The sequence below is a fragment of the Oncorhynchus mykiss genome, chromosome 2 (genome assembly GCF_013265735.2).
Source record: "Oncorhynchus mykiss isolate Arlee chromosome 2, USDA_OmykA_1.1, whole genome shotgun sequence".
Classification (NCBI taxonomy): domain Eukaryota; kingdom Metazoa; phylum Chordata; class Actinopteri; order Salmoniformes; family Salmonidae; genus Oncorhynchus; species Oncorhynchus mykiss.
In genome coordinates this window covers 61,353,407-61,377,382 of record NC_048566.1, presented here as the reverse complement: position 1 = coordinate 61,377,382, position 23,976 = coordinate 61,353,407, and the positions used below count along the sequence as shown (strand labels likewise).

Sequence of the window (23,976 nt, the reverse complement as noted above, 5' to 3'; positions counted from 1 at the left end):
ACAATGCCAATATGACGGTTTACAGCTGGCGTTGTAAATCATAGTGTTTCCATTCCACTTTAACATATCACACGGTTGATGCTGTGGAAATACAGCTCAATGTTAGTATTTAACACATTGTTAATGTGTATCTATAGGCGATGAAAGGGGAGAAGGGAATCGGAGGCGTATCTGTAACGGAGGGACTCGGAGAAGAACTCACGGACGACAGCTTCGGTAAGTGGGGCCTCAATCCTCATAGAAAGTATCAACTGTCGTTATCTTCCTCCAGCACTCTGTTAAAAGCTCAAGGATTAGGCCTCGATGAAAGGATGAGAAGTGCTGTATGTATAAATGTACTCCTTTGTTATTTATGTGACAGGGTCATCAGCTAGTTTATGGTCCAGTTGACTGTCATGGCCTTATTTACTGCAGTTCTTCCCCCCTGGACCCAGTCATAATCCTCCCCTGAAGATCAACAGATAAGAGATAGGCCTTTCATCCTGGTCTCCCTTGGAAAATAGATTATTAGGCAGTAACCTAGAGATTAGTGGCCCGGGGCCTAAACCAGAAACCTATTGTGTTTTAGGTTATGGTCCTGCTGAAAGGTGAATTTGTCTCCCAGTGTCTGTTGGAAAGCAGATTAAACCAGGTTTTCCTCTTGGATTTTGCCTGTGTGTAGCTCTACGTTTCTTTTGGTGGCTGCATCATGTTGAAAATATGAAGAGTGGTACTCAGTGATGTTTTGTTGGATTTGCCCCTAACATAGTGCTTTGTATTCAAGACGTGAAGTTAATTTCTTTGACAGATTATTTTCAGTGTTACTTTAGTGCTTTATTGCAAGCAGGATGTACAGTGCCTTGCGAAAGTATTCGGCCCCCTTGAACTTTGCGACCTTTTGCCACATTTCAGGCTTCAAACATAAAGATATAAAACTATTTATTTTTTTGTGAAGAATCAACAACAAGTGGGACCCAATCATGAAGTGGAACGACATTTATTGGATATTTCAAACTTTTTTAACAAATCAAAAACTGAAAAATTGGGCGTGCAAAATTATTCAGCCCCCTTAAGTTAATACTTTGTAGCGCCACCTTTTGCTGCGATTACAGCTGTAAGTCGCTTGGGGTATGTCTCTATCAGTTTTGCACATCGAGAGACTGACATTTTTTCCCATTCCTCCTTGCAAAACAGCTTGAGCTCAGTGAGGTTGGATGGAGAGCATTTGTGAACAGCAGTTTTCAGTTCTTTCCACAGATTCTCGATTGGATTCAGGTCTGGACTTTGACTTGGCCATTCTAACACCTGGATATGTTTATTTTTGAACCATTCCATTGTAGATTTTGCTTTATGTTTTGGATCATTGTCTTGTTGGAAGACAAATCTCCGTCCCAGTCTCAGGTCTTTTGCAGACTCCATCAGGTTTTCTTCCAGAATGGTCCTGTATTTGGCTCCATCCATCTTCCCAATCTTCCCTGTCCCTGCTGAAGAAAAGCAGGCCCAAACCATGATGCTGCCACCACCATGTTTGACAGTGGGTATGGTGTGTTCAGGGTGATGAGCTGTGTTGCTTTTACGCCAAACATAACGTTTTACATTGTTGCCAAAAAGTTCAATTTTGGTTTCATCTGACCAGAGCACCTTCTTCCACATGTTTGGTGTGTCTCCCAGGTGGCTTGTGGCAAACTTTAAACAACACTTTTTATGGATATCTTTAAGAAATGGCTTTCTTCTTGCCACTCTTCCATAAAGGCCAGATTTGTGCAATATACGACTGATTGTTGTCCTATGGACAGAGTCTCCCACCTCAGCTGTAGATCTCTGCAGTTCATCCAGAGTGCTCATGGGCCTCTTGGCTGCATCTCTGATCAGTCTTCTCCTTGTATGAGCTGAAAGTTTAGAGGGACGGCCAGGTCTTGGTAGATTTGCAGTGGTCTGATACTCCTTCCATTTCAATATTATCGCTTGCACAGTGCTCCTTGGGATGTTTAAAGCTTGGAAATCTTTTTGTATCCAAATCCGGCTTTAAACTTCTTCACAACAGTATCTCGGACCTGCCCGGTGTGTTCCTTGTTCTTCATGATGCTCTCTGCTCTTTTAACGGACCTCTGAGACTATCACAGTGCAGGTGCATTTATACGGAGACTTGATTACACACAGGTGGATTGTATTTATCATCATTAGTCATTTAGGTCAACATTGGATCATTCAGAGATCCTCACTGAACTTCTGGAGAGAGTTTTCTGCACTGAAAGTAAAGGGGCTGAATAATTTTGCACGCCCAATTTTTCAGTTTTTGATTTGTTAAAAAAGTTTGAAATATCCAATAAATGTCGTTCCACTTCATGATTGTGTCCCACTTGATGTTGATTCTTCACAAAAAAAGTTTTATATCTTTATGTTTGAAGCCTGAAATGTGGCAAAAGGTCGCAAAGTTCAAGGGGGCCGAATACTTTCTCAAGGCACTGTATGTTTTGGAATATTTGTGTTCTGTACAAGCTTCCTTTTCCATCTGTCATTTCGGTTAGTATTGTGGATTAACTACAATGTTGTTGATCCATCCTTTGTTTAATGACTGTGATGAGAGAATTAACTGTTTAAGTCATCATTGGCCTCATGGTGAAATCCCTGAGAGGTTTCCTTCCTCTTCAGCAACTAAGTTAGGAAGGACGCCTGTGTCTTTGTAGTGACTGGGTGTATTGATACACCTTCCAAATTTCAATGCGGAAAGTGATATGCAATGTCTGCTTTTTTATTTTTACCCATCTACCAATAGGTGCCCTTTGCGAGGCATTGGAAAACCTCCCTGGTCTATGTGGTTGAATCTGTGTTTGAAATTCACTGCTCGACTGAGGGACAGATACTTGTATGTGCGGGGTACAGAGATGAGGTAGTCCATGCAACTTATTATGAGACTTGTTAAGGAAATGTCTACTCCTGAACTTTTTTAGGCTTGCCATAACAAAGGGGAAGAATACTTATTGACTCAAGACATTTCAGCTTTTCAATTTTGTAAACATTTCAAAAAAACATAATTCCACTTTGACATTATGCGGTATTGTTTGTAGGCCAATGACACAAAACTTGATTCTCCTTTATTCTATTATATGTTTAGTAAGTCCTCTAATTTATAGGGAGACTGACAGAAGGCGGACTCTAATGGCCGGACAGTGTGACATTAGGAACGACCCGTTGATTCAGAGTACTCAACCTGTTTAATGTTCATATGAGATAAAGCTGAGATTTCCTCATAAGAGTTCAGTTTTTTTCCCCTGTTCAGAGGACAATTTCTATCTTAAAAGGAAATAGGCTATTCAGAATTCTAAACATGACTTGAATAAGTTGCATACATTGTGTTTATAGTAAAATGCATATTATACTTTTAATAACATGGGAAAAATATCAATGTATAATTGGGTTCATACCAAAACGTGAGTTTTTCTGTTTAATACATTGATAAGAAACGCTTATGTTCTGGCGTTAGCACCCTTTTTTGCTCTTTGTTCACAAAGATATATTTTTGACTGCAGGTGGCACTCGGGGTCGGAAAGAAATGGGGGGAAACAGATGAGATTTGGTATTTTATTAGGATCTGTTACGAATCCCTTTTGGCCCGACAGTCTAGGGGGGGGGGGGGGGGGGTGGTAATGAGACCCGTAACATAACTCATGCAATTCTAATAGTGACAAAGTAAAAGTGAGAACGAAATAACCAGGACAACTGAAATCTACCGTCAAACTCAGGGTTTATTAATAAACACACGGTACTGGGGGGAGCAGGAAAAGGGGCTGAGCTGGACCCTAGGAAAGAAACAATAAGTATTCAAAAACACCACTAAGCTAGACTAGCCTATTTTAACAACAGCTAACTAACTAACCAAAAATACAGTGGGTGGTCCGCCCAGTTCTAACTAGTGTATTTAACAAAGTCTACATGGGCGACTTGTCTTGGTTTCCCCTTTTCCCACCAGCAAACAAACAAACACCATAACCAAAACAATACTCACAGGTGATGACAAAGTGCTATGGAGGTGCTCAAACAAAAGAAAGGTTAATACACAAAGAGAGAGTGAAACACAGAGACCTACAGACATGGCATTACAGAGATATTGAGCTGTAGAGCAAACAACTGATGGGGTTTTTAAACCAAGGGAAAGGAACTGTGATAGGGTAGGAAACAGGAGGAGGTGTGTCTTCTGATTGATGATTGGATTGGTGACTGATTGTGATGATTTTCACCTGTGAGGGGAGACGGAGAGAAAAGAACACAGGACACACACACACACAGGATACACACACGGGATAATGGTATCTGTAACAGGATCCCTGTTAGCTGTTGTAAAAGCAGCAGCTACTCTTCCTGGGGTCCACACAATACAGTAAACATGATACAGAACATCATTAGACAAGAAAAGAACTACATACATTTTTAAAAAGGCACACGTAGCCTACATACATTTTTAAAAAGGCACACGTAGCCTACATATCAATGCATACAAATTATCACTTAACAGGGAACTAATCAAATGTGTGCACCAAATTTGGAAAAAGTAAGCTTTTTATGCATGTGGACAATTTCTGGGATCTTTTATTTTTCAGCTTCTGAAACATGGGACCAGCACGTTGCATTTATATTTTTGTTCGGTAGACTTTATGGTGTAGTTGCTCTAACTGCTGTTCTTCCCCCTGGGCCCCAGGCCTATTCCTCCCCTGAACATCAACAGATAAGTGATGGTCCTTTCATCCTGGTCTCCCTGGGGAAATAGAATCTTAGGACCATAAGGAGCTAGGAACAAAATAGGTTTAAAATGTATTCTGTCCTTTATTCATTTTGAACAATGGGTAACAATGAGTGACACAGACCATTGCTTCAGGGAAAACGTGAGTCTGAATAATGTTAACCCTTTACACTCGTTCCTGTATGCGGGTTGAAGATGGCAGATTTGGGGACTGATAACGGCCTAAATTGGAACACAGTGGCTGTACAGTAACATGCTATAAATGACATCAGAGTTCAAGCACTGCGCTGTATGGGTTTTGACTGACAATCGTTCTGAACTTGAGCAACAAGAAGTTGCCCCCATCCCTCCCGCTAATTGGGCAACTTTTGCAAATGTTTTGTTGTTTTCTGAGTGACAAATGCTGTAAATGAAGAGGGCTCGAGGTATGTTGAAAGATAAGACATTGAGGATTCTAATAAATACCCCTTTGATGTCATAGAACCAAGCCAAACACCCGTGAGTCCAAATTTGCCCATCACATTTCCATATCATAAATCTCATGTCATATACAGTGTCAACGTTTATGATCACGATGCTTGATGTACAGTTACAAGATGACATGGTGTCATACCCTGGGTTGTTCTGAACAGAATGAGCCTATGTTTGTCTATTTTGAAGAAAATTTGCTGCAGAACACGCACCTCTATGCACTCATGACTCCTTGCTATGCGCACCAAAATTCCGATCTGTTTCTCTGAATACCCGTGTGAAAGCCTAATACTGTAAGGTCGGATTTTATAACTTAGCTAGCCATGTTGACAATATAACAAGCTTTCAAATTATGCCCAGCTGGCGATTTTATAATCGGACGTTTTTGGATTGTGTAAACAGTAATTGTGTGATGGCGGGGATTTAGGGTTATGTTCCAAACAAATAAACTACAAGTGAGTCATACAAGTGCGTTGAAATGACTTAGGAACGAACTGTGCATATGTTGGAGAGGTGTGTGGCCACTTGGAGACACCAGTTAGTCCTCTCACTCAAACCCTTGCCATTCTTTTGTCAAATGTTACACCTACCGCACATTTTCCAGGAATATTCTCATCATGTTACTGAATTTATTCAGAGTATTTTCTGATTTTGTTATCAATAAATGCGGCAAAGTACAGTAAATGTAAAATGCATATCAAATCAACAGTAATGTTTTGGATTCCGTTGTCAGGTTAACTGTCGTCCTCATCTTTGGTCTAATCATTTTCCCCTAATCTCCAAACTCTTCCCTTTCAGTTGCTACCATACTTTTGCATATGCTATCCATATTTCAATTGATCTGTTTCCTCTTGCAGCGAACCAGTTGCCTGCTGGAATAATAACTGCTGATGGACAACAACAGAATGTCATGGTTTACACCACCTCGTACCAACAGGTAAGGTTGCTCCTGAGTCTCCATGCACGCTGCTAGTACTCATTAAAGACCAAACACGTGAGAGTGATGAGTTGCACCATCAGTCGGGGCGCTGGTTGCAGTGGCACAAGCGTCCCGTCCCGCACCTCTCTGGGGACACACCCATGTGCACAGGGGCCATCTGACTCACCACCACCACAAAAGTACACACCCATGCACAATTTGTGCACCCCGGAAAATGTTAAATCAGGATTAATGAATATGTAATAGAAGAAACATCTGGGTAACCCATGGCTTGCAGCTAACCATAAAGAAGTGAGAAACACAGATCTCTACATGTAAGTTCTGCTCTCGTTCCTCCAGATTCCTGGAGTGCAGCAGATCCAGTTCTCTTGATGAGGTTCCGGAATTCCTCATTCTGAATCAGAGCACGTCGTTTGGAATGGGGAGGAGATTACTGCAATACTGAACACTCAGGTCAAAAGATGGTGGTGGGAAGATGGGAACACCCATGGGCGAGTGAGAGGGGAGAATGCAGAACTTGCAGATTTGGGTTTGAATCATAATCAGATTAATGTTTTGGTCATGATAAAAAACCAGACTGGAGCTGATCTGGAGCCATTTTTTTATTGCTGTTTTTCGTTTGGAGATTGTTTTCAGAACACTTTATAATTTTTTTTCCTCCATGTTGTGTATCACTTTTTGAGTTTTATCCGCGTTTGAGGGCGGGAATTAATTGGGGGTGGGGGGCGTGAACACGAGAAGCAAAGTTGAAATGTGTGTCTAGGGATTTGGTGACCTCTTTGAAGCAATAAAAACAAAAGTTGTTGAACGTTGACTTCTGCACTCTAAACTCCATTGTGAACAATTGTGAGTGGAATTACATTATTTAAGATTAGATTCATGTAACTCTTCCTATAATATCTGTAAAGTTATTTTATGTCAGTCCTTTTAATAAAAATGTTAGCGTGATGCCAGTCCCCGTTTGTATTTATTTTTCGCAAGTTTTTCTCCTAATCTCTCCACTCTGTCAAGATCCTGTAAAACTACAGCACCACCTAAAGTAGTAACCTAGTCGGGTGGGGCCTATGGTTGCCTGCTGCCCAGAGAATGAGAAGAGTATGGAGAGAACGTGCAGGAGCGAGTGACCGACAGAGAGGAGCAGCTAATGGATTTACTAACTGAAGTTATTTAGAGCAGGGCCGAGCCTTATATTTGGCAGAAGCAATTGGGCCGGGGGTAGGTAAGGGCCTGAACGTCTCGGTCATGGCTAGAGCTCGGACTTAAAATTAATGCCCGTGCAGGGCTCTAGTGTCCTGTTGAAGCGAGCTACACTGCTGCCTGAGTCTTAATCTCTCGATGCTGAACTTTGGTAAGAGACGGAACCAAAAGTGAAGTTTGACCTACATTAACAGGTGTCTTGTCAGTCACCGATAGTTATCAGATCATTGCATATTTTGTCTGTTGCATGTTTGAGCTTCTGCTGATCGCTTTGGTAAGTTCATAAAAAAATACAACTTAGCGCTTTGCAAACTTTTGAGCTTGCATTTTTGTGTTACTTTAACCACAGCCAATCGCTTCAGAGTAAGGAGACAAGATTTGAGGGCGGTTGAGAAGTAATCACACTTGAAAGCTTCCAAATTAAGCAACTTGTGCAGTTATTGCAGTAGGGGGTTTCCATAGAATACAGCTCAACTTGATTATAAAAGGGAGGAGGAGAATGATAGAACATTTGTTTAATTTGTTGTCTTTGATGCTGGAGATCTACTAGACTTGTGAGCTTTCTGAAGCAGATTTGCTTGCAAGCTGGTAAACTACAGTTGAAGTCGACAGATTACATACACTTAGGTTGGAGTCATTAAAACTCATTTTTCAACCACTCCACAAATCTCTTGTTTTTGTAACAGTATTTTTATTGGAATTTCACAATTTTCACCCATATTAAGAGATACAACAACAGAGACAAAGCACACAGAAAAAAAACAAGAAAAACACTTACACATATCTAAGCGTGCATATATATATATATATATATATATATATACACACACATACATACATACACACCCCCATACATATACATATACTCATATACGCGTACGCACACACCCATACATACGTACACCATTTTCCTCTTCCCGCTCGGAGCTTCTCTCACCCCATCACCATCATTGCGTCTCTCAATACATACATTTTAAACAAACTTACAAACAGAAATTAAACAAAAAAGCTCAGTTTAAACCAAGAGGTTAGGTTCCACACATGGAACGTACAGTGTAGTTCTGAAATACATAGATCCCCGCCATTCTACGAGAATCCTTGCAGCATAATAGCTGATACCTCAGGTTCTAGGTAATTTAGATAAGGTTCCCATACTTTGTAGAACTGGTCTGTTTTAGAATGCAATGTACATGTCAGATATTCCAGAGGCACCCATTCAAATAGTATCTTATGCCAAACTTTAATAGAAGGAACCTTATCACTATTCCACTGTAAAAGGATGTTTTTCCTCGCTGCGAAGGTAAGGATGTTGTAAAGCCTCCTTTTACCCACAGAAGTAACATGCCTACTAGGGAGACCTAACAGTAAAGAAACTGGGTCCAATTCTAGATCAACCCCTAGGATCTTTTCAATTTCTTGCAGAACACCAGACCAGTATCTTTGTATTTTGGTACATGACCATAAACAATGTGTTAGGGTGACTGTATCAGTTTTGCATTTAAGACACTGAGGGGAAGAGGAAGTGGGGCTAAAAGCATGTCTGCGATTTGGGGATATATGCAATCTGTGTATTATTCTTAATTGGATTGCTCTAGTACGATTACATATAGATATTGTTTTTGCATATCTCCAAATGTCCTCCCACATCTCTTCGTCAATAGTAACAGACAATTCTTTCTCCCACACTTGTTTCACCCTCTGTGTGTTGACAGCAGAAAAGGACCTTAAAGTATCAAAACAGATTTAGACATTTTCCTTTGTGGGAAAAAAAGCATTATTTCAATGACAGACACATCAGGGTTACCAATTAAGGTGGTGCTCTTCAGAATATAATGTCTTACTTGTAGGAAGCAGAAAAAGTCCTGCTTTGGGAGTCGATATTTCTCGACCATCTGCTCAAATGACAACAAAATATCAGCAAATAAGTCATTTAGCCTGCGTATGCCCTTATTAAGCCAAAAGTTAAAGCCAGCATCCAGCAATCCTGGACTGAAATCTGGGTTGATAAGAATTGGGGTTAGAGCAGAGGTTAGTTTGGACCTTCCCAGGAAGCGTTGAACTGACCTCCATACTTTGAGTGTGTTAAGTGTAACGGGATTATTGCAGTGATCTTCTACAGACTTGAAACTTCTGAAAAATAAAAGATCCTGTAAGGGGTATTTTGAAAGAGAAGTCTCAATGTCTAACCAAATAGAGGAGTCATCATTTGTGATCCAGTCAGAAATATAACAAAGGTGGGCACACCATTGATAGAACCTGATATTGGGCAGGTCCAAGCCGCCCATAGAACTTGGCAGCTGCAATATTGCCATCTTAAGTCTTGGCTTGCGTTTACTCCATATAAAGGAACTTAGCCATCCATTTACATCCTTTATTACCTTATTGGAGAGTAATACTGGGATCATTTGGATTGGGTAAAGTAGTCTAGGTAAAATGTTCATTTTCAAGAGGGATATTCTACCCAACCAAGAAATCGGGAGAGAGTTCCAGCGCTCCAGATCCTGTCTTATTGTATCAAACAAGGGAACAAAATTGGCTTTGTACATTTGCTGGAATTTAGGAGTTACAAATATACCCAGATACATGAAACCTGAGGGAGACCATTTAAAAGGGAAGGGGGGAGAAGCATTAGGTACAGAGTGTAGGCTACCAAGTGGCATAGCCTCTGACTTAGTTAGGTTAATCTTGTAGCCTGAGAATTCGCTGAATAATTCAATAATATTAATAAGAGCTGTAATTGAAGTCTCGGGACTAGAGATGAATATCAGGACATCATCAGCATACAGGCTTATTTTATGGTGAACATCACCAATGAGCAGCCCCTGTATAGCAGGCTGCACCCATCAGTACCCTGATGGCCTCGGCCAGTGGTTCCATAACGAGTGCAAAGAGGAGGGGGGATAAAGGACAGCCCTGTCTGATACCTCTGTGTATAGAAAAGCTATTTGACCTTAGCCCATTAGTAAGGACAGCAGCCTGAGGATCATCATATAAAACTTTCACCCATTTTATAAAGTTGTCACCCAGACCAAATTTATTTAGAGCAAATAATAGGTAAGACCACTCCACACGATCAAATGCTTTCTCAGCATCTAGGGAGAGCACAAGACCATCCACAGCACTTTGTTGGTAAGCCTGAATTACATTAAGAAGCCGCCTGACATTGTTGCATGACTTACGGCCCTTAATGAAGCCAGTTTGGTCTCCTTTCACAATTAGTGGCAGTGAGTCCTCTAATCTTGTGGCTAGAATTTTAGAAAGCAATTTTCTATCCACATTCAGAAGGGAAATTGGTCTGTACGAGGAACAAGACTCTGGACATTTTCCCTTTTTGAGAATAAGTGAAATGTTGGCCTCTCTCAGCGTTTGAGGGAGTTGGTCATTTGAAAATTAGTGATTAAACATATCACGCAATGGCTCAAGGATCAGGCCATGGAACTCTTTATAGAACTCACTACAAAACCCGTCTGGTCCTGGGGCCTTACCATTTTGCAGATTCTTAATTGCGAACATTATCTCTTCCTTGGTAATAGGGGCATTAAGGAGGGACCGCTGCTCTTCAGAGATAGTAGGGAGCTCAATCTTACAAAAGAAGTTCTCCATTAATTTGGGTGCATCATTTGGCAGTTCTGAGGCATAAAGATTTGTATAAAATGTCTTAAATGAGTCACTTATCAATTTATTTTCATATAAATGATTACCATCAGAGTCAGTAATAGTAGCAATTGACTGAGAGTCAGATCTCTTTTTAGCTAGGTATGCCAAGTACTTTCCTGGCTTATCGCCATGTTCATATAGCTTTTGCCTGACAAATCTCATTTTCTTTTCAGCGTCCTGTGTTAGGAGAGAGTCTAACGTTGATCTAATGACTGATATTTCCTTTAATAGGGCAGGAGTGGGCGTTTTAATGTAGTCCTTCTCTTTAGTTCCTAATTCACCCTCTAACATTTTTTGCTTTTCACGCTTTTTCAGTCTCTTAGTAGCTGTGTATGACATAATCAGACCCCTGGCATACGCTTTACAGGTATCCCAAAGGAGCGAGGGGTTATCTGTTGATTGAGAGTTAATAGAGAAAAATGCTTTAAACTCTGTAATAAAATATGATGTGAATGTATGGTCTTTAAGAATGGTTGTGTTCAACCTCCAATGTCTTGACCGATTGAATGCCCCGTTTAGTTTTATGTCCAAGATCACCTCAGCATGATCAGATATGACTATGCTTCCTATCCTAGTGGATAGAACAGACTGCAGAGACGTCCTGGGCACAAAAAAATAATCTATTCTAGTCTGACATCCATGAGGTGCAGAGAAAAAAGTGAACTCTCTGTTGGAGGGATGAAAAGCTCTCCAGACATCCGCATACCCCAGATCATCACAAATAGCTTTAAGTGACTTAGCTTGAGGAGAGAGTGAAGCTATACCGCTGGGAAACCTATCAATAAGGGGGTTCAACAAGCAGTTAAAATCTCCTCCAACCACTGCAGTGTCCGAGTTTAATTCTGAAAAGTATAGAAATACCTTAGTGAGGAAATCAGGGGGGTGAGCAGGGGGGAAGTAAATATTCATTATAGAAATGTTCTGCCCTTGTAAAGTACCATTAATTATAACAAAGCGACCAAATTTATCTTTCACACAATTCAAGACCTTAAGTGGTAAGTTATTTTTCACCAGAATTGCCACCCCTCTACTTCTGGATGTAAATGATGAGAAAAACACTTGACCAAACCCCCCTTGTTGTAATTTCAGGTGCTCCTTATCATCCAAATGAGTTTCTTGCAACAGGGCAATATCAATATTTTATTTTTTCAAAAAAGACAGTACCTTCTTCCTCTTAATGGGGTTATGGCTCCCTCTAATGTTCCATGTACATACACGTAGTCCGTTACCTGCCATTGTATCTTGACCATTCAATATCCAGGCTGGATCCCACTGTAAAAGTGAGGTGGTACCATTTTCCATGTGTTGAACTCTCCTCTATCTCACCGAGCATAAACAAACGATATGAACCCTGAACTCGAACTATACTAAACCCAAAAATTAAACATGTAAAGATCCAAAAGGGGGTTTTCCCACAAGCTAACAAGCAGGGGATTTCAACTCTCCAATGTAGACTCTTAAGTCTGCATTGCTGCTCCATAGCCTCATCCTTTATATGTATGGAAAAGAAAATCAATAGGAGAAGATTGAGGCTCTTCCACCTAAAACCAAACCTGGGCACCAATATGGATTCACACATATCTCAGCCTGAGCTATAGCGGCTATTACTTTAGCAAGAAAAATAATAAAGATACGAATATTACTGAGCCGGAGTACGTGAGGACTCACGCCACTGTTTCATGATTCAACCAAAAATAAACAAAGTTATCCAATGCTGCTGAGGTGCAGCTTAAAAGTTATTTACCCGAGAGAGTCAATAAACGCAGCAGCCTCTTCAGGTGTGTAGAGCTTTTTAGGTGATCAGTTGACCATAATCTTCAATGTGGCCGGGTACAACAGTGCGTAGTCCATCTTCATTCTCCTGAGTCGAGCCTTCGCCTCATCAACCGCTTTGCGTCTTCGTACAACCGCAGTGGAATAATCATTGAAGAATGAGACCTTAGGACTTTTACGTTGACGACCATCAGAGCCGATGTTTCTAGCTGCGTCCATGTCGTGCTGCTTGTCGGTGAAGTTGTGGAACTTTATAACCACCGGCCGTGGGCGCTGATTAGGACCGGGTATCGGTGCTTGAGAGCGATGGGCTCTGTCCAGCTTCACACGACCAGCCTTAGTGTCCATTTGTAGGTAGCCAGGGATCCATTCCTCAAAGAATTTTACTGAACGTGTCCCTTCAGAATTTTCCGGGAGTCCCACAACACGAATATTGCATCTGCGTCCTCGATTATCCAAGTCGTCAATGTGCTCCGCCATTTCGCGCACCTGTTTCTCAAGTGCTTTTATCTTAGCGTCCATAGATGTAGTTGAAGTTTCCACTGCATCAATTCTTCCTTCCGCCTCAACAACACGTTCCACAACCCTCTGTAGTTCAGCTGAATGGCCTGCTATTGCTTCCAAGACCGTTCTTATCTTAGCATCGATCACTTTAGTAATGTTATCAGTCATCTTTTGAATCACCAGGTCCATTGTGCCTGGATCCGCAATGGTGCTAGCCTCGCTAACGTTAGCTAGCTCCTCATGCACATCCACAGGGGTGGTGGTTTTGGTCGACTTCTTAGTAGTTCTGTTGGGCATGTTGTCGGAGATTTTTGCGAAATAGCCGTCAAGACTCATTATATGGTAACTTATTTAGCCAATTCTACCACTTTTTCAAGCTAGGAGATTAATGTAAAAATATAAATTTACGAATGCCACGAGAGCTCGCTGAAACACCGTGTTCTCTCTACGCCGCCATTTTCATCCGACAAATCTCTTGTTAACAAACTATAGTTTTGTCAAGTCTGTTAGGACATCTGCTTTGTGCATCACACAAGTAATTTTTCCAACAATTGTTTACAGATTATTTCACTTATAATTCACTGTATCACAGTTCCAGTGGGTAGGAAGTTTACATACACTAAGTTGACTGTACCTTTTAAACAGCTTGGAAAATTCCAGAAAATTATGTCATGGCTTTAGAAGATAGGCTAATTGCCATCATTTGAGTCAATTGGAGGTGTACCTGTGGATGTATTTCAAGGCCTACCTTCAAACTCAGTGATTCTTTCCTTGACATCATGGAAAAATCAAAAGAAATCAGCCAAGACCTCAGAAAAAACATTGAACCTCCACAGGTCTGGTTCAAACTGGTTCAACCAGGCAGAGACAGCAAGGGCGGTTCGTCACTTCAGTGCCTTTCCGTTCACCTTCACACCCCTGGGCCAGACTACACTCAAATATTGGACCTACTGAAGAGAAGAGTCTTCAATATAGACTAAAAGGTTGAGACCGAGTCTGCGTCTCTCACATGGATAGGCAGACCGTTCCATAAAAACGTAGCTCTAAAGCCCTGCCTCCAGCTGTTTGCTTAGAGATTCTAGGGACTGTAAGGAGGTCTGCGTCTTGTGACCGTAGCGTACGTGTAGGTATGTACGGCAGGCCCAAATCGGAAAGATAGGTAGGAGCAAGCCCATTTAATACTTTGTAGGTTAGCAATAAAACCCTGAAATCAGTCCTAACCTTAACAGGAAGCCAGTGTAGGGAGGCTAGCACTGGAGTAATATGATCAAATTTTTGGGTTCTAGTCAAGATTCTAGCAGCCGTGTTTAGCACTAACTGAAGTTTATTTAGTGCTTTATCTGGATAGCCGGAATGTAGAGCAATCTAGAAGTGACTAAAGAATGGATACATTTTCTGCATCATTTTTGGACAGAATGTTTCAGATTTTTTGCAATGTTACATGGATGGAAAAAAGCTGTCCTTTAAACATTCTTGATATGTTTGTTCATCAAAAGAGAGATCAGGGTCCAGAGTAACGCCGAGGTCCTTCACATTTTAATTTGAGACATAGCCCACAGAAGATCTCTTTGTTTCTTGGGACCTAGAACTAGCATCTCTGTTTTGTCTGAGTTTAAAAGTAAAACATTTGCCGCCATCCACTTCCTTATGTCTGAAACACAGGCTTTCAGGATGAGCAATTTTGAGGCTTCACCATGTTTCATCGAAATGTACAGCTGTATATCTTCTGCATAATAGTGAAAGTTAAAATTATGTTTCCGAATGTCATCAACAAGAGGTCAAATATATAGTGAGAACATAGTGGTCCTAAAACAGAACCTTGAGGAACACCGAAATTTACAGTTGATTTGTCAGAGGACAAACCATCCACAGAGACAAACTGATATCTTTCCGACAGATAAGATCTAAACCAGGCCAGAACTGCAGACCATTTTGGGTTTCCGATCTCTTCAAAATAATGTGGTGATCGATGGTATCAAAAGCAGCACAATGGTCCAGGAGCACTAGGACAGATGCAGAGCCTCGGTCTGATGCCATTAAAATTTTGCGGGTGGACGTCTGTTCCACCTGAGGCAGGGGAAGAGGAGAGCGCAGGATTTCGCCTTGGACTTCCGGACCCTGGCTGCCAGCGCGGGATTGAACGACAGGGCCCTACAATCACTACAGGTGCAGTCTGCGAGAGGATGTCCGTCGGGATTTCGACTGCCGAGACACCACCCTCACATTAGAACAGCTGGTGGACAACCTGCTGACTGCCCGCAGACGTCCGGATCGGGACATGTACCCCCCAGCACCACTCTTCCTTATTGATTCTCCTGCGTTTCCAGTGGTGCTGGGCTTACCCTGGTTGGCCTGTCATGACCCCACTATTTCGTGGCAACAGAGTGCTCTCAAGGGGTGGTCACGAGAGTCCTCAGGGAGGTGTGTGGGGGTTTCCATCGGTGCGGCTACGATGGAAAGGAGATGGAGAGTGACTGCATTTCAGCCGTGCGTAATTGGCCGACTCCCACCATGGTAAAGGAAGTGCAGCGGTTTCTGGGGTTTGCCAACTACAACCGGAAATTTATCCAGGGTTTTGGTCAGGTAGCAGCTCCCATTACCTCACTGCTGAATGGAGGACCGGTGCGACTGCAGTGGTCGGCTGAGGCGGACAGGGCTTTTGGTCACCTGAAGGCTCTGTTTACCAGGGCTCCCGTGCTGGCTCATCCAGATCCCTCTTTGGCGTCCATAGTGGAGGTGGACACGTCCGAGGCTGGGATAGGAGCCGTGCTCTCTCAGCGCTCGGGCACGCCACCAAAGCTCCTCCCCTGTGCTTTCTTTTTGAAGAAGATCAGCCCGGCGGAGCGAAACTATGATGTGGGGGACCGGGAGCTGTTGTCAAAAGTCTGAAGGTGTGGAGACATTGGCTTGAGGGGGCTAAACACCCTTTTTCCATCTGGACTGACCACCGCAATCTGGAGTACATCCGGGCGGGGAGGAGACTGAACTCTCGCCAGGCAAGGTGGGCCATGTTCTTTACCCGTTTTGTTTTCACTCTGTCCTACAGACCAGGTTCCCAGAACGCTAAGGCAGACGCACTGTCCCGAATGTATGACACAGAGGAGCGGTCCACGGATCACTCTCCCATACTTCCGGCCTCTTGCCTGGTGACACCGGTGGTGTGGGAGCTGGAGGCGGACATCGAGCAGGGGTTACGCACAGGGCACACTCCCCCTCAGTGTCCAGCTGGGTGCCTGTACGTTCCGACCGGTTGATCTATTGGGCCCACACGTCACCGTCCTCTGGTCATCCTGGCATCGGTCAGACGGTGCGTTGCCTTAGTGGGAAGTACTGGTGGTCCACCTTGGCCAAGGAAGTGAGGGTTTATGTTTCCTCCTGCTCGGTGTGCGCCCAGTGCAAGGCTCCCAGGCACCTGCCCAGAGGGAAGTTACAACTCCTACCTGTTCCACAACGGCCGTGGTCGCTCCTGTCGGTGGACTTCCTGACAGATTTTCCTCCCTCACAGGGCAACACCACGATCCTGGTCGTTGTGGATCAGTTTTCTAAGTTCTGCCGTCTCCTCCCTTTGCCCGGTCTCCCTACGGCTCTACAGACTGCGGAGGCCCTGTTCACTCACATCTTCCAGCACTACGGGGTGCCTGATGATATAGCTCTGATCGGGGTCCCCAGCTCACGTCCAGGGTCTGGAGAGCGTTAATGGAACGTCTGGGGGTCTCAGTCAGCCTCACCTCAGGTTTTCACCCCGAGAGTAACGGGCAGGTGGAGTGAGTAAACCAGGATGTGGGTAGGTTTCTGCGGTCATATTGCCAGGACCGGCCAGGGGAGTGGGCGGCATTCATCCCCTCCGCCTCTCCTCCATTAACCTCTCTCCCTTCCAGTGCGTGTTGGGGTATCAGCCGGTTCTGGCACCTTGGCATCAGAGCCAGATCGAAGCTCCTGCGGTGGAATGGTTTAAGTGCTCGGAGGGACGTCCTGGGACGACCTGGGACGCCGCCCATGTGCACCTGCAATGGGCCGTGAGGCGGCAGAAGGCGAGCGCCGACCGTCACCGCAGTGAGGGCCGGGTCTGGCTCTCGACCCGAATCCTGCCCCTCCGCCTGCTCTGCCGGAAGCTGGGTACGTGGTATGTGGGGCCATTCAAAGTCTGAACGAGGTATGCTACATGTTACAGCTTCCCCCAGATTACCGTATATGCTGTTCGAGCCATCCTGGACTTGAGGCGTCGGGCGAGGGGCCTTCAGTACCTCGTGGAGTGGGAGGGGTACGGTCCGGAGGAGAGGTGCTGGGTGCCGGTGGAGGATGTCCTGCACCCTTTGTTGCTGCAGGACTTACACCGTCTCCACCTGGATCGCCCTGCGCCTCGTCCTCCGGGTGGTCCCCGAAGTCGGTGTCGGCGCGCTGCTGGAGCCGCATGTCAAGGGGGGGTTACTGTCACGACTTTCGCCGAAGTCGGTCCCTCTCCTTATTCGGGCGACGTCCGGCGGTCGACGTCACCGGCCTTCTAGCCATCGCTGATCCACTTTTCATTTTCCATTTGTTTTGTCTTTGTTTTACACTCCAGGTTTCAATCCCCATTACTTGTTGATTATTTAACCTTCTGTTCCCCATGTTTTTTTGTGAGTGATTGTTTGTCTTGTATACAGTCCGTTATTTGTGGGCTTGGTCATTTGTGTTGCATTTGTGATTTACTTGAGTAAATACGTTGATTACTCATATCTGCTGTCCTGCGCCTGACTCTCTACACCAGCTACACACAGATCGATTACAATGTGGTGATCGATGGTATCAAAAGGAGCTCTAAGGTCAAGGAGCACTAGGACAGATGCAGTGCCTTGGTCTGACGCCATTAAAATGTAATTTACCACCTTCACGGTGCCTTCACAGTGCTTTGATGGGGTCGAAAACCAGACTGAAGTAATTCGTATACATTCTTTGTCTTCAGGAAGGCAGTGAGTTGCTGCGCAACAGATTTTTCAAAAATGTTTTAGAGGAATGGAAGACCCGATATAGGCCGATAGTTGTTTTATATTTTCTGCGTAAAGGTTTGTCTTTTTCAGAAGAGGCTTTATTACTGCCACTTTTAGTGAGTTTGGTAGACGTTCCAGTGGATAGGGAGGAGTTTATTATGTTCAACATAGGAGGGCCAAGCACAGGAAGCAGCTCTTTCAGTAGTTTAGTTGGAATAGGGTGCAGTATGCAGCTTCATTGTGTCAAGAGATATAGTACTAAAACACTTGAGTGCCTCTTGATCCTAGGTCCTGGCAGTGTTGTGCAGACTCATGACAACTGAGCTTTGGAGAAATACGCAGATTTAAAGAGGAGTCCATAATTTGCTTTCTAATGATCATAATCTTTTCGTCGAAGTTCATGAATTTATCACTGCTGAAGTGAAAGCCATCCTCTCTTGGGGAATGCTGCTTTTTAGGTAGCTTTGCAACAGTATCAAAAATACATTTTGGATTGTTGTTATTCTCATTTAGCTAGTCTCTCATGACAAATGTTTTTTTGTTTTTAGGGGTGCGACTCCATCTAGGGTATTACGCAACGTTAAATTGAGTTCCTCAGTTAGGTGGTGAGTTACCGTCGCTCTGATATCCAAATGGTCTTTCCGGCTGTATGTAATAACAACAAAACATTTGTTGCGACTGCATTGCAGAAGAAACTTTCAAAGTTCTTGAAATGTTCCGCATTGACTGACCTCCATGATTTAAAGTAATGATAGACTATTGTTTCCCTTTTTTATTTGTTGTTCTTGTCATAAGATGGTCTTTTACCACCCCTACCTTGTCACAACACAACTGATTGAGTAAAATGCATTAAGAAGGAAAGAAATTCCACAAATTAACTTTTAACAAGGCACACCTGTTAATTGAAATGCCTTCGTGGTGAATACTTCATGAAGCTGGTTGAGAGAATGCCAAGTGTGCAAAGCTGTCATCAAGGCAGAGGGCGTTAACTTTGAAGAATATAAAATATATTTTGATATATTTAACACTTTTTTGGTTACTACATGATTCCATATGTGTTATTTCATAGTTATTCTACAATGTATTCTACAATGTAGAAAATAGTAAAAAGAAAAAAAGAAAAACCCTGGAATGAGTAGGTGTCCAAACTTTTGACTGGTACTGTATATGCTGGTCAATGGAGGGCAGATAAGAACTAAGTGTATGGAAAGTTACTGAGTGGGGGAGGGGGAGGCAGGAAGTTTACATTCTGTCAAAAATGTTATTGTTAAATCTCATGGATTCTATGACGGGAGGCAAAGGGCAACAGTCTGGTTTCATTCACTGATAAGGTAGGACAGCCTTGGAGTTGGGAGGAGTGCGGAATTCGGCCCGAGGTCAGGTCAGATGAAGTGAGAAGGAACAGTCCTATTACACACACAATGACTACACCAGCGAGAGGAACCAGTTAAGTTCCTGACTAGCAACAGAGATATATTGGCTGTTGCCATGGAAATTCAGTACTGAGAGAGACTTGACTGTCGGACTGAGTGCTTGAATCATACAGAGAATACCAGGTATTTGTATACCAAACCTAAAACTGCTTCAACCATGGCTTGACTTTCACATCAATGCCGCCAAAATGTTGTTTAGAGTACAATTACCCCAACATCGATCCTTTCATATGATGCATTAACCAATAAAGCAGCTAAACCAACCCAACTATGGTGTTTAAAGTAGCTCCCAGACCCAACCCATCTGTCTATCTACAGTGAATCTTTCTTTCTCTCATTAGCCCTGCTTCCTCTGTCATGACATCTTCAAGCTAACCCATTGTGCAGCTGGACCCCACTTCACGTGAGAACTATGCACCCACCGAGGAGAGGCGTGACGATCTTTACCGCTGCAGGTGCTGTAAGGAGTACTGTGTGTGGACCAGACCAATGCTGTCCCAACACCCCCGCCTGGTATCTTGATGTACACTCAATCTCCAGAATTTTGTCCGTGCCATCGGTTATCCCCTGCTCCTCCTGGGAATATACACACTGCAACGCATGAGTCATTTCCTGACAACATAGACTCTTCCATTATGGCCAGATCTCTAATTTGTGACGTGAATAACAGCCCAGGGACTCCCATCGGTCTCCCATTTACCAGCTACCAAGCCATGTTGCATGAGGCCTCATAAAATGATATCCCAACAATGCTACTAAAGTAACCCCTGCTACTACTAACATGACCCATGACTATAGCCTCAGAATAACTATTGCATGTAATCTGTCAAGTGTTCGTCGGCTGTTAGAAATTGGGAAAGAGATTAATGATGTTGGAATAATATCCAACATAATAACACTTTGAGTCACAGGTTTCTTGAAAGTTGACAATAGAGTCTGAAATGCCAACACCAGCTCTGCTACTTTCACCATGATCTGGGTATGTGTAATGTTCAATTAAACTTCATAATACTTCCTATATTGTGCACAGTTAGCGTTCCTCCCTCTCCTACAAACTATCTCCTGTAACAGTATACACTGCTCAAAAAAAAAAGGGAACACTAAAATAACACATCCTAGATCTGAATGAATGAAATATTCTTATTAAATACTTTTTTCTTTACATAGTTGAATGTGCTGACAACAAAATCACACAAAAATTATCAATGGAAATCAAATTTATCAACCCATGGAGGTCTGGATTTGGAGTCACACTCAAAATTAAAGTGGAAAATGATCTCCTGAGGGATCTCCTCCCAGACCTGGACTAAAGCATCCGCCAACTCCTGGACAGTCTGTGGATGGAGCGAGACATGATGTCCCAGATGTGCTCAATTGGATTCAGGTCTGGGGAACGGGCGGGCCAGTCCATAGCATCAATGCCTTCCTCTTGCAGGAACTGCTGACACACTCCAGCCACATGAGGTTTAGCATTGTCTTGCATTAGGAGGACCCCAGGGCCAACCGCACCAGCATATGGTCTCACAAGGGGTCTGAGGATCTCATCTCGGTACCTAATGGCAGTCAGGCTACCCCTGGCGAGCACATGGAGGGCTGTGCGGCCCCCCAAAGAAATGCCACCCCACACCATGACTGACCCACCGCCAAACCGGTCATGATGGAGGATGTTGCAGGCAACAGAACGTATTCCACGGCGTCTCCAGACTCTGTCACGTCTGCCACGTGCTCAGTGTGAACCTGCTTTCATCTGTGAAGAGCACAGTGCGCCAGTGGCGAATTTGCCAATCTTGGTGTTCTCTGGCAAATGAAAAACGTCCTGCACGGTGTTGGGCTGTAAGCCCTCATACCACCCTCATGGAGTCTGTTTCTGACCGTTTGAGCAGACACATGCACATTTGTGGCCTGCTGGAGGTCATTTTGCAGGGCTCTAGCAGTGCTCCTCCTGCTCCTCCTTGCACAAAGGCGGAGGTAGCGGTCCTGCTGCTGGGTTGTTGCCCTCCTACGGCCTCCTCCAAGTCTCCTGGTGTACTGGCCTGTCTCCTGGTAGCGCCTCCATGCTCTGGACACTACGCTGACAGACACAGCAAACCTTCTTGCCACAGCTCGCATTGATGTGCCATCCTGGATGAGCTGCACTACCTGAGCCACTTGTGTGGGTTGTAGACTCCGTCTCATGCTACCACTAGAGTGAAAGCACCGCCAGCATTCAAAAGTGACCAAAACATCAGCCAGGAAGCAAAGGAACTGAGAAGTGGTCTGTGGTCACCACCTGCAGAACCACTCCTTTATTGGGGGTATATTGCTAATTGCCTATAATTTCCACCTGTTGTCTATTCCATTTGCACAACAGCATGTGAAATGTATTGTCAATCAGTGTTGCTTCCTAAGTGGACAGTTTGATTTCACAGAAGTGTGATTGACTTGGAGTTACATTGTGTTTAAGTGTTCCCTTAATTTTTTTGAGCAGTGTAAGTGTTATCATTCCATCTAACCCGTAACACAATAGTTACTACTCCTAATGCACTTCTACAGTTACATACTAAAAAACATACTCAAATCAATTAGTCAATATACATCATTCCCTCCTCTGGAACAATGATGTTCCACGAAACCTAAAAACATATTGACTTGAAAAGGAAAGAGAAAAAGTACACGTTTAATAATTCACACCAACCTAAGACTGGGGAAAGAACCGTCCATCCGCTCCATTCTATGCCCATGTGATGCTGATCTCCATCTCCCTTTCATTTTCATCCTTTGGTGTTGTCTCAAGACACAGACTATGAACCTTGTATGCAATTAATTGTACCGTATCATCCAGCAATCTACAGTTGAAGTCAGAAGTTTACATACACTTAGGTTGGAGTCATTAAAGTTACATTTTTTTAATATTTTTTTATATTTTGTGCCATTTTCCAATTAAGAACATTCAAAACAAAAGTGAAAAGATATTAGACAACAATAGGACAAAGTGACAGTAACAGACAAGCGTAACAAAAAAAATAAAAATAATTATAATTATATAAACAAACATACAATAAGAAAAAAAATAATAGCGAGACATTGGATCACCTGCCGTAGGCTACATATTATACATTACATGTGAAACATTATTTGAGGATTATATATAGATTCAATCAATGAGATGTGGGGGGAGATTCTCCATATAGTCAATAAAAGGTTGCCAAATTCTGTAAAATGTCTTTAACTTATTCCTCAAGCAGTAAGTGATTTTCTCCAAAGGGATACAACTATTAACTTCCGATAGCCACATTGCAACTGGCAGGGAGGAATCCAATTTCCATTTCAAGGCAATACATTTCTTGGCAATCGCTAGCAATATTTATGTTAGCTTTATAGTATGGCTTTGCCTAAGATTGGTGTTAGTAAAGTTACCCAGTAGACAGACCTCCGGGTCTAAAGGGAATGCAACTGTGAATTGAGGATTTGGTATCGCATACCCCCTGCCAGAAACCGTGTAGTTTTGAACACTGCCAAGTGGAATGGAGGAATGTTCCTTCATCTGAGCCACATCTAAAACATAGGGAAGAGATATCTGGGTTGAACTTGTGCAGTCTAGATGGGGTGATATAGAGCTGATGGAGGAAATTAAACTGATTAAAACAAATTTTTAAACCACTCCACAAATTTCTTGTTAACAAACTATAGTTTTGGCAAGTCGGTTAGGACATCTACTTTGTGCATGACACAAGTAATTTTTCCAACAATTGTTAACTGATTATTTCACATATTATTCACTGTATCACAATTCCAGTGGGTCAGAAGTTTACATACACTAAGTTGACTGTACCTTTAAACAGCTTGGAAAATTCCAGAAAATTATGACTATGAATTTTCAACTCCGATCCCGATACCGATTATTGGAGGACCAAAAAAGCCGATACCGATTAATCGGCCAATTTATTTAAAAAAATGTTTTATTTGTAATAATGACAATTACAACAATACTGAATTAACACTTATTTTAACTTAATATAATACATCAATAAAATCAATTTAGCCTCAAGTAAATAATGAAACATGTTCAATTTGGTTTAAATAATGCAAAAACAAAGTGTTGGAGAAGATAGTAAAAGTGCAATATGTGCTATGTAAGAAAGCTAACGTTTCAGTTCCCTGCTCAGAACATGAGAACATATGAAAGCTGGTGGTTCCTTTTAACATGAGTCTTCAATATTCCCAGGTAAGAAGTTTTAGGTTGTAGTTATTATAAGAATTATAGGACTATTTCCCTCTATACCATTTGTATTTCATTAACCTTTGACTATTGGATGTTCTTATAGGCACTTTAGTATT

General features: G+C 42.8%; 1 protein-coding gene and 1 non-coding gene across 3 annotated transcripts in view; both read left to right on the top strand.

Annotated features, from left to right (window-relative positions):
• Positions 1–7,076, top strand: part of LOC110493250 (nuclear transcription factor Y subunit beta) — a 44,996-nt gene extending 37,920 nt beyond the window's left edge. For both annotated transcript variants that reach the window (XM_021567516.2, XM_021567519.2), the window contains exons 5-7: positions 138–216; positions 6,046–6,125; positions 6,468–7,076. In XM_021567516.2, coding sequence (XP_021423191.1) covers positions 138–216; positions 6,046–6,125; positions 6,468–6,500 — 192 coding nt within the window. In that variant the 3' untranslated portion in view covers positions 6,501–7,076. The remainder of the gene's footprint in view (positions 1–137; positions 217–6,045; positions 6,126–6,467) is intronic.
• Positions 6,182–6,295, top strand: LOC118944178. The gene has a single exon (XR_005039489.1). It is a non-coding gene; the product is annotated as a small nucleolar RNA SNORD67 (small nucleolar RNA).
• Positions 7,077–23,976: the final 16,900 nt, after the last annotated feature.